The sequence below is a fragment of the Somniosus microcephalus genome, chromosome 25 (genome assembly GCF_052327205.1).
Source record: "Somniosus microcephalus isolate GS21.2 chromosome 25, FLI_Smic_1.0, whole genome shotgun sequence".
NCBI lineage: Eukaryota > Metazoa > Chordata > Chondrichthyes > Squaliformes > Somniosidae > Somniosus > Somniosus microcephalus.
Genome location: NC_141011.1, coordinates 35020731 through 35032902, shown reverse-complemented (window position 1 = coordinate 35032902; position 12172 = coordinate 35020731). Strand labels below are relative to the sequence as shown.

Below are 12172 nucleotides of genomic sequence, written 5' to 3'. Positions count from 1 at the left end.
AATCAGCAAACGATATTGGCAAGATTCAATTCAATTCAATTCAATTCAATTTTATTTGTCATATATGCAGCAGATGTGTGTACTGCACAATGAAATGTTGATTTTTACGAGTCCTCCCAACATTGGAATAAATATGGCATAGATGAGAATGATATAATGTTCTTGCGTATTTAGAGAATCTAAACTGCAGTTGATTACTGAGAATAAACAGAGGTCGTATACATAAATATACAAATAGTAATTATTAAGTCAGAATGCAAAATGAGGCAGTAGGGCGGTTATTCTACACCCTCCCTACTGGGGGAGAAAAAGACAAATCTAACCAAGAAACACAGAATTGAAGTGTGTGGCCTGGACTTGAACTGCTTTTTAATCCTCCTGTTCTTGGTCTCTGTGTACCGTGTCCATGTTCTCATAGGTTTGGCTTCTGGAGAAGCTTGGCTGGACTATATTTGTACAATCCTTAACACTGCAACCACTATGAGCATGTAATACAAAACAGGGAAACAAGTGCCATATTCACAATCGCCTGTTTATCATCCGGTGGAGACAACTAGGATTTTACAGATTTAAAAGAGCATAATAATAGTGAGTCTGGGGAAAAAGAAACAGTGGAAGGTGACCCCAAGATTAACTCGGGACACCTTTTAGTTTGTAATCAGCCAAAGTCCACATTTTCTGCAAATGGAACTGTGCCACGTAGTTTTTGTACAGTATGTGTCGGGATAAACATTTACTCCAGATCCAGTTTAGCTCAGCCTCCATATAATACAATGACCTATTAAAGTACATACTTGCTCCTACCAAGCTGCAGTGGCGATTCGGATTTGCCCGTGTTGTGATTCGGTTCAACCAGTGTCCACCTGTAAACTGATCGCTTTACCACATGCTGCACACAGATCCTTACTAATCTGGTGTTTAACAACGACAGCATCCATATTTTGATATTGTTGGTTCATTTTTAAAATGTTTTACTAATTTTTTCACCTCTTCTGTCCTGAAGGTGCTAACTCCAACTGAGTTACAATTCCACAGTTCTCAATACCCCTCTGTTTGCCAGACTATTTAACCATGTAGGGCATCACAGTCAAACCAAAATCTGTCCTCCCCTGATAGATATACACTGTTCAACAAGGGTTCCTGGATAGTGATTGAGAAAGGATGACTTTCCTCCCTAGCCAGGGCGCTGAAGCTAACTAAAAAGCCACAACTGTCACCCAACCAATAACCAAACCTGTAACCTTCTGGTCTGTATGACTCGCTGGCTTTGCCAAATTAAGAAAATTAGGGAAGCACACATGCCTGTTTTATTTTAATGCTCAGAAAGACGAAGGATGTTTGTGTTGTGGGATGAAACACTTCCCATTTCAGGCAGTCAGTATTAGCATCAAGCACTCCCAGGTCGTAGAATCTTACAGCACAGGAGATCATCATTCAGCCCATCGCGCCTGTCCCAGCTCTTTGAAAGAGTTATCTACTTAGTTCTAGTCCCCTTTCCTTTTCCCATACCCTTTCAATTTTATAATTTTCAAATATTTATCCACGTCCCTTTTAAAAGCTATCATGGATTCTGTTTCCAGTATGCCAGTCTATATCCTAATAATCCTCGGCCTAACAAAATCTCACCTAACCTGTTCTTTTCCTTGGTCAGAGATTGTATAGACAGATGCCGACTAAAACTCCCACTACTCTGTCCCAACAATGTGCCTTAATCCTAACAAAGAGCACCCCTACCACACTGGCGTGACATATTCCATTTCCCACACCAGCCATTCTGTGGCCTTTTGGAGTAAGATTCCCAATTAGTGCCAAGTTGGGGACAGTTTGTGCTGTAAGTCCATGGGCTACAAGGAAACATAGAATCATAGAAGATAGGAGCAGGAGTAGGCCATTCGGCCCCTCGAGCCTGCTCCGCCATTCAATGCGATCATGGCTGATCATCCAAATTCAGTACCCCGTCCCTGCTTTCTCCCCATACCCCTTGATCCCTTTAGCCTTAAGAAATATATCCAACTCCTTCTTGAATATATTTAATGTATTGGCCTCTACTGCCTTCTTCTATTGGTAGAGAATTCCACAGGTTCACCACTCTCTGGGTGAAGAAATTCCTCCTCATTTCTGTCCTAAAAGGCAGATCCTTATCCTTAGACTGTGACCCCTGGTTCTGGACTCCCCGACCATCAGGAACATCCTTCCTGCATCTAGTCTGTCCAGTCCTGTCAGAATTTTATAAGTTTCAATGAGATCCCCTCTCATTCTTCTAAACTCCAGCGAGTACAAGCCCAATCGACCCAATCTCTCCTCATACGTCATTCCTGCCATCCCAGGTATCAGCCTGGTGAATCTTCGCTGAACTCCTTCCATGGCAGGAACATCCTTCCTCAGATAAGGCGACCAAAACTGCACACAATACTCAAGATGTGGTCTCACCAAGGCCCTGTACAACTGCAGCAAGACATCCTTGTTCCTGTACTCAAACCCTCTCACTACGAAGGCCAACATGCCATTTGCCTTCTTAACCACCTGCTGCACCTGCATGCTTACCTTCAGCGACTGGTGCACAAGGACACCCAGGTCTCATTGCACTTCCCCTTCTCCCAATCTATTGCCATTCAGATAATAATCTGCCTTCCTGTTTTTGCCACCAAAGTGGATAACCTCGCATTTATCCACGTTATATTGCATCTGCCATGCTTTTGCCCAGACTGGATTGAGACTGCCCAGACTCTCTTCACATAAGGATCACTTGCCTGTTTTAACAGGAAGTCAGTGAGTGACACTATTGCATAAAAGCAACACACTGAACTTGTGTCAGAATTGGTCATTATCCATGAGTGGGATAGGGGAAAAGCATTACTTCAAAAGATAGAGACTGGAAACATACAGCAAATGATAACTGGGGCAGTTCTAGTAAGACAAGGACAAATAAGCAACAGAGTTTACCATATTTGGGGTCAAGTACTGCACTCTCAATAGGAAAAGAATTCTTTCTAACCAGTGCTGTTAAGTTATATGGCCTATTTTTTAACAGATATATTAAAACAAATGTGCACGAGATATGCTTTGAGGAAGTAGTTCATCTTCTGCGATGGAACATAAAGTAAATGGTACAGGATTTCTGTTATACGCAGCATCCAATAGGGTTTTTCAGTACAATAATTCCCCACCCTGAATTTTCTTTTCTCCTCTCCAAAAGGAACTGGCAACCCTCCAGTATCTGCCCAAATGATCATTCGAAAATTACCAACCTAAAAAGTGAGTGTCAGCAGGTGGGTGGGAGTCAACATCACTGCCAAACCTGACCATGTCCTTACCAGACATCCACACACAGGCACATTCTTTTTCCTCTCTTTAGACAAGTTACTCTGAGGCCAATTTAAGTTTCCCCTACGACTGCCTCAAATGAGATCAGCTAATGATGCACAGACCAGGGAGTGAAATTGGGATCTTCCCGTCTCCCTGGTTTTATATTATAGCAGCTGGGGAGCCCCTCTGTAGAGTAATTATATCAAACAAAACTGGATAGCACGAATATTTGTTTTGTACTTATTACTCTACTGAAATAACTAGCTTGGCTCAGATCTGTTTTTGGAAAATATACTTTTTAATCCAAAAATTAAGATGAAGGGCTAAAGCTATAGTGCAGGGCACCATCAAGGCTGAAAAGAGGAAACCACGTAAATCAGGAGGTGGTAGTTGATGACGTTAGGTTTGTTTAAACCAGTAGATTGTAGAAAGGAAGATGAACCCGAAGGAGATGAGGAATTCCATAGTTTTGAAGTCTTGTGAAAGAATGAGTTAGAGTAGGGGAGAGTGGAATACGTGTTGATTTCAATATTCAATGAAGTGATTGTAATCAAATTATGAGATTGTTAAACTGTATCAAATTATTAAAATGCACGAGTCCGGGTGAAAAACGTATGTATTTAAAAGCATTCTAAAATAGAAACTTCACGGTAACTGTGTTTTTAAATATATATGAACCTCATCCAGGACGTTATTGTCCGGCTCGTGAAAAAGTAAATGAACAATTATTTGCTATAAAGAGACGCATACGCGATGTCTTTTGGAGTGGCAAGCAACGTGTACTCCCAATCTGCTCAAGGCAGTGTTGCAACAGTTTCGATATGCGTGACTGTTAGAAACTATGTTTATAAATCAAACAAAAGAAACTTCTCCACACGAGTAAATAGGTGGCAGGCTGCCAAAGGCGGGAAAAAAGTGATCCAAGTCGCTCAGACAGCCATTGCCAGGTTGGTACAACAGGTAACAAGGATTTCCTGTCAGTTAATTAGTTACCGAAAGAAGCTTCAAAATTTTAAAATGTACTTTACATCACCGGAAATATCAGACTGTACTTAATGTAACTGCTTGCTTTGAAATAATTCAAAGATGGAAAAAGTAAGACAAATTGTGAGATTGACCTTTTTAAAACCAAATTGTCCAGTGGTGTGTCGTGTAAAAAGTTACATTGTCCCAGCATAGTCGGACCGCCCAAATCATTACGTGGAACTGCTCTTGCAAATATCCACATCGTGTTAGATCTGTAGTGTTTCGTCAAAATTAATTTTAAAATGGAAAGAAAATGCCGCCATGGCTCTGCTAAAACTGCCACCGCACCGTGATTCAAGTCATGACTCGCTACGAATAAATACACTGCATTCTAACTTTCTTTTCCATTGTGTTATAGTTTCGTGCACTACAGCAAGCGAATTCATCCCTCCAGCAGCGAGTGGAAACATTACGCGAGTGCGTGGGAAAACGTGAACAAGGTGAGAGTTGCACCTGACTAAATGTAGCAAAAAAAACTTACCATACCATGTCTGGTACACCGAATTTCATTCGAAGCAGGAAACAAGTAGCCACACTGCAACAATTTCTTACATTAGGTTTTAAACTAGTTGCAAGATCTGAGAAAAATACTGCAAAAATGATAACTAGTCTGTAAATATATTTGCAAATCGCCGCTCGTGGTAACTGTTAGATAGCCTGGTCTCGATACAGGTGGGTTCTAAGTTCCAGTATCATGGTGTATCTTATATATGCCTCGTCATTTGGAATCAAAATATTTTGTTAATGATTTACTTTATTGAAAGTTGTTTAGTATTCTTGACAATAGTTAATTATAAATGATTGTTTTAGATACAAAAGGCAAGATTATAATGTACATAATATTTACATACTGTTTTGGTTAGTAGTCACTAGTATTTAGGTATTCATTATAGGCAAACCTCCAACAGTTGGTTCAGTCTGACATAATGGTAAGTACATCACGAAATGGATCTTATTAGTGGGAAGAGAGAGAAAAAAATTCCAATGCCAATCAAACTGTAAAACAAGAAGACAACAGTCTTCTGGACAGTGGCGATTAGAGAAGATGACCTTTAAAAAGGCACCAATCAGATTGATCAGAAAACTGGGACATTGTGAGGTATTGCCAATGCGAATGAAAGGAAGGCAAGACTTGACACTATCGCCAATTAAAATGAAGAACTTAAATAATTGACAGATAAAGCACCAGTAGAAGGGAACCTCTTGTCAAGATTGACGACAGGTCCAAGCGTTATTAAAAACCGTAGGCGGAGCTGCTACATTAAAAGCCAATCATACACAGGGGTAACCACATTTTCCAATTGCAAGTTCACTCTGTTGGTGATTGACATCTTTTGGGGGAGTAATGACAAGGGCTTGGGGCAAGCCCACACATCATTGAATTATAGCTTGCAACGTTAGCGACATGACCCAATAGGAATTACCTGTGCCGGATGAACGACAGCTCAAGAGGGGGCAGGACAAACTGCAAAAGAAAAGAGGAAAATAATGATTAGCATACAGCCAATCAGCGCGACGGAGGCGGGACTTCAAAGATAAGCAGGGGAACCAATCCTAACGCAACATATTTGCATATCTCCAATCAGCACGAGGAGTAGGCAGTACCCAGGTGGTGACAGACAGCGGATTTGACCAGTTAGAGGCGGGGAGGGCGGGGCTGGATGTCCGGGAGCGGAGGTATTAAGAGTGTGAGCGCGGCGAACGGCGCCTCATTCCTCCTCACAGCGTGTGAGAGTCCAAGGGATATATACATAGGAAAATATTTATACCACAGGGGATAAGTCAGCCTCTATCTACTTTTATCGCTATTTTTTAAATATATAATTTATTTATATATATCCTAAACTTACTCAGAATGGCTGATACCGTAGTGGACACCACCAAAGAGGTCAAACCCAAGGTGAGCAATATATTTTACAAAAAAACCGTAATTTTAATATAATTTTCCTCAAGTTTTTTTGGTGATGTTTAACCTTCCTCGTGTTTCCTTTGTTATCTCAAATTTCTCTTTGTGTGAAGCGTGCGCACAACTAATACCATCTAAATGCGAAACAATCTGGTATCCAAAGTAAGACTTAATTTAAGGAAAGGTATTTTGGGGGGTGAGCGGGTTGCGGAGTCTCTCCTTCCCATCCCGGTTTTTTATAGGTTATTTTTTTTTTAAATTAAAAAAAAAAGTTGAAAACTTTTTTATTTATTGAAGAATGCGATCGCGGAGTGCAGCTCCGCGACCTGACCTGTGAGGTGCGGATGTTGCCCGAGCCGCTTTGATTAACTGTTCCGTTCGGGAGTATATCTTTTTTAAAGTTGCCGGGTTTTTGAGTCGCTTTCACGGGGGATCGGGTCGGTGATTCGGGGCCAGGGAATGCCCGTGACTGGGTCTGTGATCGGGTCGGTGGTCCGGCCACGGGTGGGTGGCCGGGATCGGGTCCGGTCCGGGTGGGATGCCCAGTCAATAAAGGCAACATTCGGTGGACTTGGCGCCGATGTTGCGGAGTTGAATGGACCGCCGGCTTCACACTTCCCGCGCTCGCACTCTCCTCAGCATCGCACCGGCTCATCCCGCCTGGACCCCCGGGGTCCGGTCCCTCAATTCCCCCTCTCCCCTCACACTCCCGGTGACCGATTACCCCCCTCACTCCCGGGGTCCATCCACATTCTCCCCGCTCCAACTCCCTCACCCCCGATGCCCGCTCCCCATTCTCCCCCGGGGCTGGTCACCCCCGGCTCCGTCCCCATTCTCCCCCCGGGGGTCGGTCACCCCCCGGCCTCCGTCCCCGATGTCCCCTCATCCCCGGTGTCGTCGTCCTCCCTGCCCCGCAGGTGGCTCCTCACCTCGCCTCCCCTCACGGCCCCGGGTGTGCGCGCTCGGTGATCGGGGTGGGGGGGCACTCACCCGGCGCCGGTTCTTTTACTCAGTCGGGAGTTGAACGGTTGTGGTGTGATGAGGGAAATGGCTATTTATATAAAAAAATAAGCCAGCAACTGCCGGCGGTGTGGGGCGGGCGCGAGCGAGCGGCCGCTTCCCGCTTTTTAAAGCCGCCCGATTGTGTTTTCCGAGTCGGAAGAAAACGGCGGGAGATGAAGCGCGCGCACGGGGCGCTGGGGGAGAGAGGGGCGTGGCTTGTCCGTCCCGCGGGGGCGGGCGGCAGGCTCCAGTGCGCAGGCGCGCGCCCATCTGGGACCCGAGGGGGGAGTTTTGAGTGCGTGGGTGGCGAGCGCTGCAGAAAGGGGAAGGGAGGAGCGGTGTCGCCACATGCAACCGTGCAGCTGCACCATTGCAACCCCCTCCCGCCATTTTCTGGTGCATGGTGTGGGAAATGTTTTAGTGGAAGCGCAGAGTGAATGGATTGGGGGGGGGGGGGGAGGAGAGAGGCAGATGCTGGATCCTCTGCCATTGCATCTGGAAACCCACTTTTTTGCAGCAAGTATCAAATCACTTGCAGCAGGAGGCACCAGTTTAATAATAAAAATGGGGAACTTGACTTTCGATGGCAATGTTTTCGCTGCTTCCCGCCACCACAGCAATCATTGCATGTTTCAAAATTGGTCCACCAAGTTAAAAATCTAAGCCCTATAGTTGGTGTCAATGGTGATAACCTCGGTCTCTTTACTGGAACATATTCTGCGCGGTGGAGGTGCCGACCGCGTGTTATTTCAGTCCCGGCTGGGGGGGATATCGCAGTCGAGCTTTCGTGCCCGGTGCGGTTAGCACCAAGTGTGACGGTGCGCGGTTGCCGAGGCGGGTTTGCCACGTGCCGCGGTGACCTAGATCTGCCGGTGGCTCCAGTGCGGGAGAATCAGCCGGTCCGCTCCTCGCCGGGAGCGCAGGGCGAGGGACTGCGCTTGCTACGTGCACTGCCGCCGATTGGCGGAGCGCAGTCCCCGACTAATCGGGAGCCAATGGACTGAACGCATGATGCAATTTGTTTTTGTCACGAATAGGTAAATGAAGGGGGGCAATGCACCGTTTATATTGCTGGATGGTCATTTGAAATCATGTTAGTAACACAGAGCAATTCTGAACAGTTCTTTTCCTTTTTGGGTTGCAGGACCTGAAAGAAAAGGCTGTGGAGGAGACTGAGAAGAAAGAAAATGGCAGCGGAGATGCCCCAGCAAATGGAACAGTAGGTATTAACATTTGGGGGAAATAGCGTTACTGATCGAATTTTTGCCTCCAGGGACAAAGACTTAATTGTCGGACGGCTAAACGCTCCTATTAATTTGTGGATCAATTTAGAAAAAGAAGCATCTATAATTTAGTTACCCAGATTTTAACCACCCACCCTGTGACTGTTTACAAGGTGGATTGTATTTAATGAACCTGAATCACAGACCCTCCAAGACATTTTAGGTGGACTGCCAGATAGTTTCTCCAGCTACACCCACCCTGGTCAGAAGTTACAACATACGTAAACATTTTTATTAATTTGGGTTCTTGTGATTTTTTTTGCCAACTTTGTTCTAATCTTGCAACGAGCTGGCACTGGCTTGAATGGCCTCCTGTGCTGTAACCATTCTATGATTCTATTCTATATACTTGCCATCTGCTATAACAGTGCAGCCACAGTAATCTCAAGCAGTCTAGTATGAGACAGCTCATAGTCTCATGTATTACTAACACGTTTTTTGTATAGGTGTCATAAATGGCCTTTCAACGTGTTCGAATGCAGTCCATGTCAATACACTGCTAATTTAAATATTTGAGTATTCCAGAACCATAACTTAAAGCTCGGCCAAGACAACTGTATCACATCGATGTAAATATTAACATAACTTAAGGGGTTTGAATTGCGGCAGGTGGGGGTTCAATGACAACTGGTACCCAATTGCCATTAATGTCTGTTGGCAGGAGTGATTGGTTCTCCAGAGCTGTGAATAGGCAAATTTACACAGTACCAGTGGAGTCGCTATCCATCAAGTAACATTCAGATTTACTATTTGTTTTCCCACTAACGATTTGCTTGTGTTGCAGGAGGAGGAGAATGGGGCTGATCATGCAGCTGAAAATGCAGAGGAAGTAGATGAGGAAGATGAGGAAGAGGAAGATGGTGAGTAGCTAGGAGGAACTTAACACTTGCTAATGCTGCATTAAGGCTTCAGAATATGTACTAATGTAAAGCCATCACATTTTTGGACTCCTAATTGCAAAGGGATAAATAGTAGACTGTCTAAATAAGGAGACTGATCAATCTATCTGGACTCCAAGAAAGATATTTCCTCAGTAATTGCAATTAACATACTGGAAATACTTTGAATAGTGATCACACTATCTGCTTGTAATCCTAGCCTGATGCATTGGAAGGTCACATTCTGGTTTGAGTTTTGTATAGAGATTTTGGTAAATGGCCAGTTTTATCTTCCAGCTGAGGGCGAAGGTGAAGAGGAGGACGGTGAAGAGGATGAGGGTGCTGAAGAGGAAGGAGATGATACAGATGGACATGCAGTAAAGCGTCCTGCTGAGGAGCAGGTATGTGCAGATCAGCAGCTTGTCTTTAAAGTAAAGCAGCGTAGTCATCTGCATGCTTCAAAATGCAGTGCTTCAGTGGCGTGCTGAATTGTTGGAGAGTCGGACTGATTTCCCAACAAGTACCTGGTTCTGTGCTATCGAGAGGCATGCCACATATCTTCACGCTGGGGCAGGCAGACGATAATGCCTTGTCTATAGGGAACACAGGCCTCATTTCTTGGCTGTGCAAAGAGTGATATGGGATCGGGGCCCAAAATACATCTTTTTAATGGCATTTGAAAAAGTGACAGCTAAATTCAAAGAATGAGTGAGAATTTTACAGAGTGCTGAAGGAGGGGGTGGGGGTGGGGGCAGTTGAGACCCTGTTCACCACTAGACTGAAATGCTGCTGCTGGGAAGCCTTTCTCTTCACATTACCCTCTAGTGGCCAGAGCCTGCTACTACAGTGCTAGGGCAGTAAACTTGCCCTCGATGTTTTTCCAGACTATCTCTATTTTCTGCCTGGGATGAAAATTAATATCTTGCTTTTTTTCCTCTTCCAGGGCGAAGTTGAAAAGAAGAGGCAAAAGTCAGAAAATGGAGAGTCGACAGATCCCAAGGCAGAAGCTTAAACATTCCTTTGTTTGAATTTTTATATCTTGATGGTGTGGTCAGGTTCACAATGTAGAGATTGTGCTTTTTTAATGTACATTTGCAGAGTGTGGGTTTTTATATTGTACTGTACAACTGGTTCTTGAAACACCTGTCCAAGGCATTGCTCTGGGGAATATGTTTTTTATGAAGTTATTTATTATATGGTCTTTGTACAACCACATTTGTAATTGGTTTGAACGCTGTAATAAATGTTTTTCAGGTCTGTTTCGAAATGGGTTTAGAACTTGGGATTTGTACATTTTAGAAGCACATGCTTTACAGCTGACTGACCATGTTCTTATTTCAAGAAAAGAAAAAATAATAACTGCCCTTTTTTCTTTTTGTAAATTGTGTTTAGGGTAGAGCTTCATATGCAATGAAGGCCAAAGATATAGGTCTTGTTAACTTGGGGGGTGGGAGGGGGAAGATAAACCTGGTCTTCTATTCTGTACAAAAAATACAAAAAGTAACAAAAAAATTTAACATTCAAGCTCCACAATTTGTCGCTGTTTGATATTGTTCGTGGTGCAAAAACCTTCCAGCAAAAATTGACAGGTTCAATTTGTAAATTTCTTTTTGAACTCATTGTAACCTACGCTTAAACCTACGTATGTGGTTCAAAGAAGTAATTTGATTAAATAAGTAGTATCATTTTTTTCCATATTGAACAAGGTTAAATTTGTATACCTCATTAGTTCACGCTTGACCACTACTTTGTATATTCTGGTTAAGTACTATAAATAAATCTTTGGGTTTTTTAAAAATGTGCCTGAATGATTCGTTTGGAGTAAAAAGTTTTCTTACTGTATTGTAGTAGTTATTGCCACTGGTGTGCACTTCTTCCCCAGGATCTCCAATTGTGGAACTGCTTACCTCTCAGTCTTGCCTTCCATCTACAGCCTTCAAACTTAGTGTCCACTAATCCCTGCTTCGTTATGACTTGCTTGGCCTCCCATTTTGCTTCATCGTCTTGCACTATAGCCTCTGCCTTCATCTAGGTCTTCACATATAGGGGCCATAAAATAACAGAAAATGCTGGAAACACTCAGCAGGTCAGGCAGCAGTGTGGCGAGAGAAACAGAGTTAACATTTCAGGTTGATAACCCTTTGCTATAAATATAAGATGGTTGCTAATGAATCCAATTGGGAATTCAGGAGAAACTGCTACCCAGAGAGTGGTTAAATGTGGAACTTGCTACCACCGGGATTAGTTGAGGTGAATAACAGATGAATAGAAGGTTATATTGATGGGGTTAGATGAAGGGCGGGTGGAAGCTCATGTGCAGCAAAACCTCAGCCAAATGGCCTGTTAAACTGCTTTGTAAGTAAAGGCATAGTTTTCATTGTAACTATTTCATGCAAATGATGAATGCTGAGCCCATTGGAGTGAGCTGTATTTGTGTGCTCTACACTAGTAATTGAGGGAGTTCCAGAAAGGTGTGACTTGAAGCGAGTTGAACAATTTGTGTAACACTGAATAAAAGTATGTGCTCTCTCGTGCCTCAGCCGCATATTTATTCTAATATATAATGCAGCTTTATTCTGTCATGGGTTTGCTGGCCATTTCTTGCTGAACAGCTACAGTAGATCACGAGAGGGGGTACAGAGGAGATTTACAAGGATGTTGGCTAGGCTGGGGAATTTTGGCTATGAGGGAAAAATTGGATAGGCTGGGGTTTTCTTCGGAACAGAGGAGCCTGAGGGGAGAACTAATTGAGGTGTATAAAATTATATGGG

General features: G+C 43.7%; 2 protein-coding genes across 2 annotated transcripts in view; one reads left to right on the top strand and one right to left on the bottom strand.

Annotated features, from left to right (window-relative positions):
- LOC147100682 (uncharacterized) overlaps positions 1-7382 on the bottom strand; it is a 269041-nt gene extending 261659 nt beyond the window's left edge. Inside the window, exons 1-2 of the mRNA XM_085967190.1 lie at positions 7229-7382; positions 5757-5797 (exon numbers count right to left, since the gene is read on the bottom strand). The gene's annotated coding sequence lies outside the window, so the exon portion shown is untranslated. The remainder of the gene's footprint in view (positions 1-5756; positions 5798-7228) is intronic.
- LOC147100681 (uncharacterized) lies at positions 6035-11199 on the top strand. The gene is made up of 5 exons (XM_085967194.1): positions 6035-6232; positions 8385-8459; positions 9308-9383; positions 9699-9802; positions 10345-11199. The coding sequence occupies exons 1-5, from the start codon at positions 6188-6190 to the stop codon at positions 10411-10413; spliced, it is 369 nt and encodes a 122-aa protein (XP_085823320.1). The 5' UTR covers positions 6035-6187; the 3' UTR covers positions 10414-11199.
- The last annotated feature ends 973 nt before the right edge of the window (positions 11200-12172 follow it).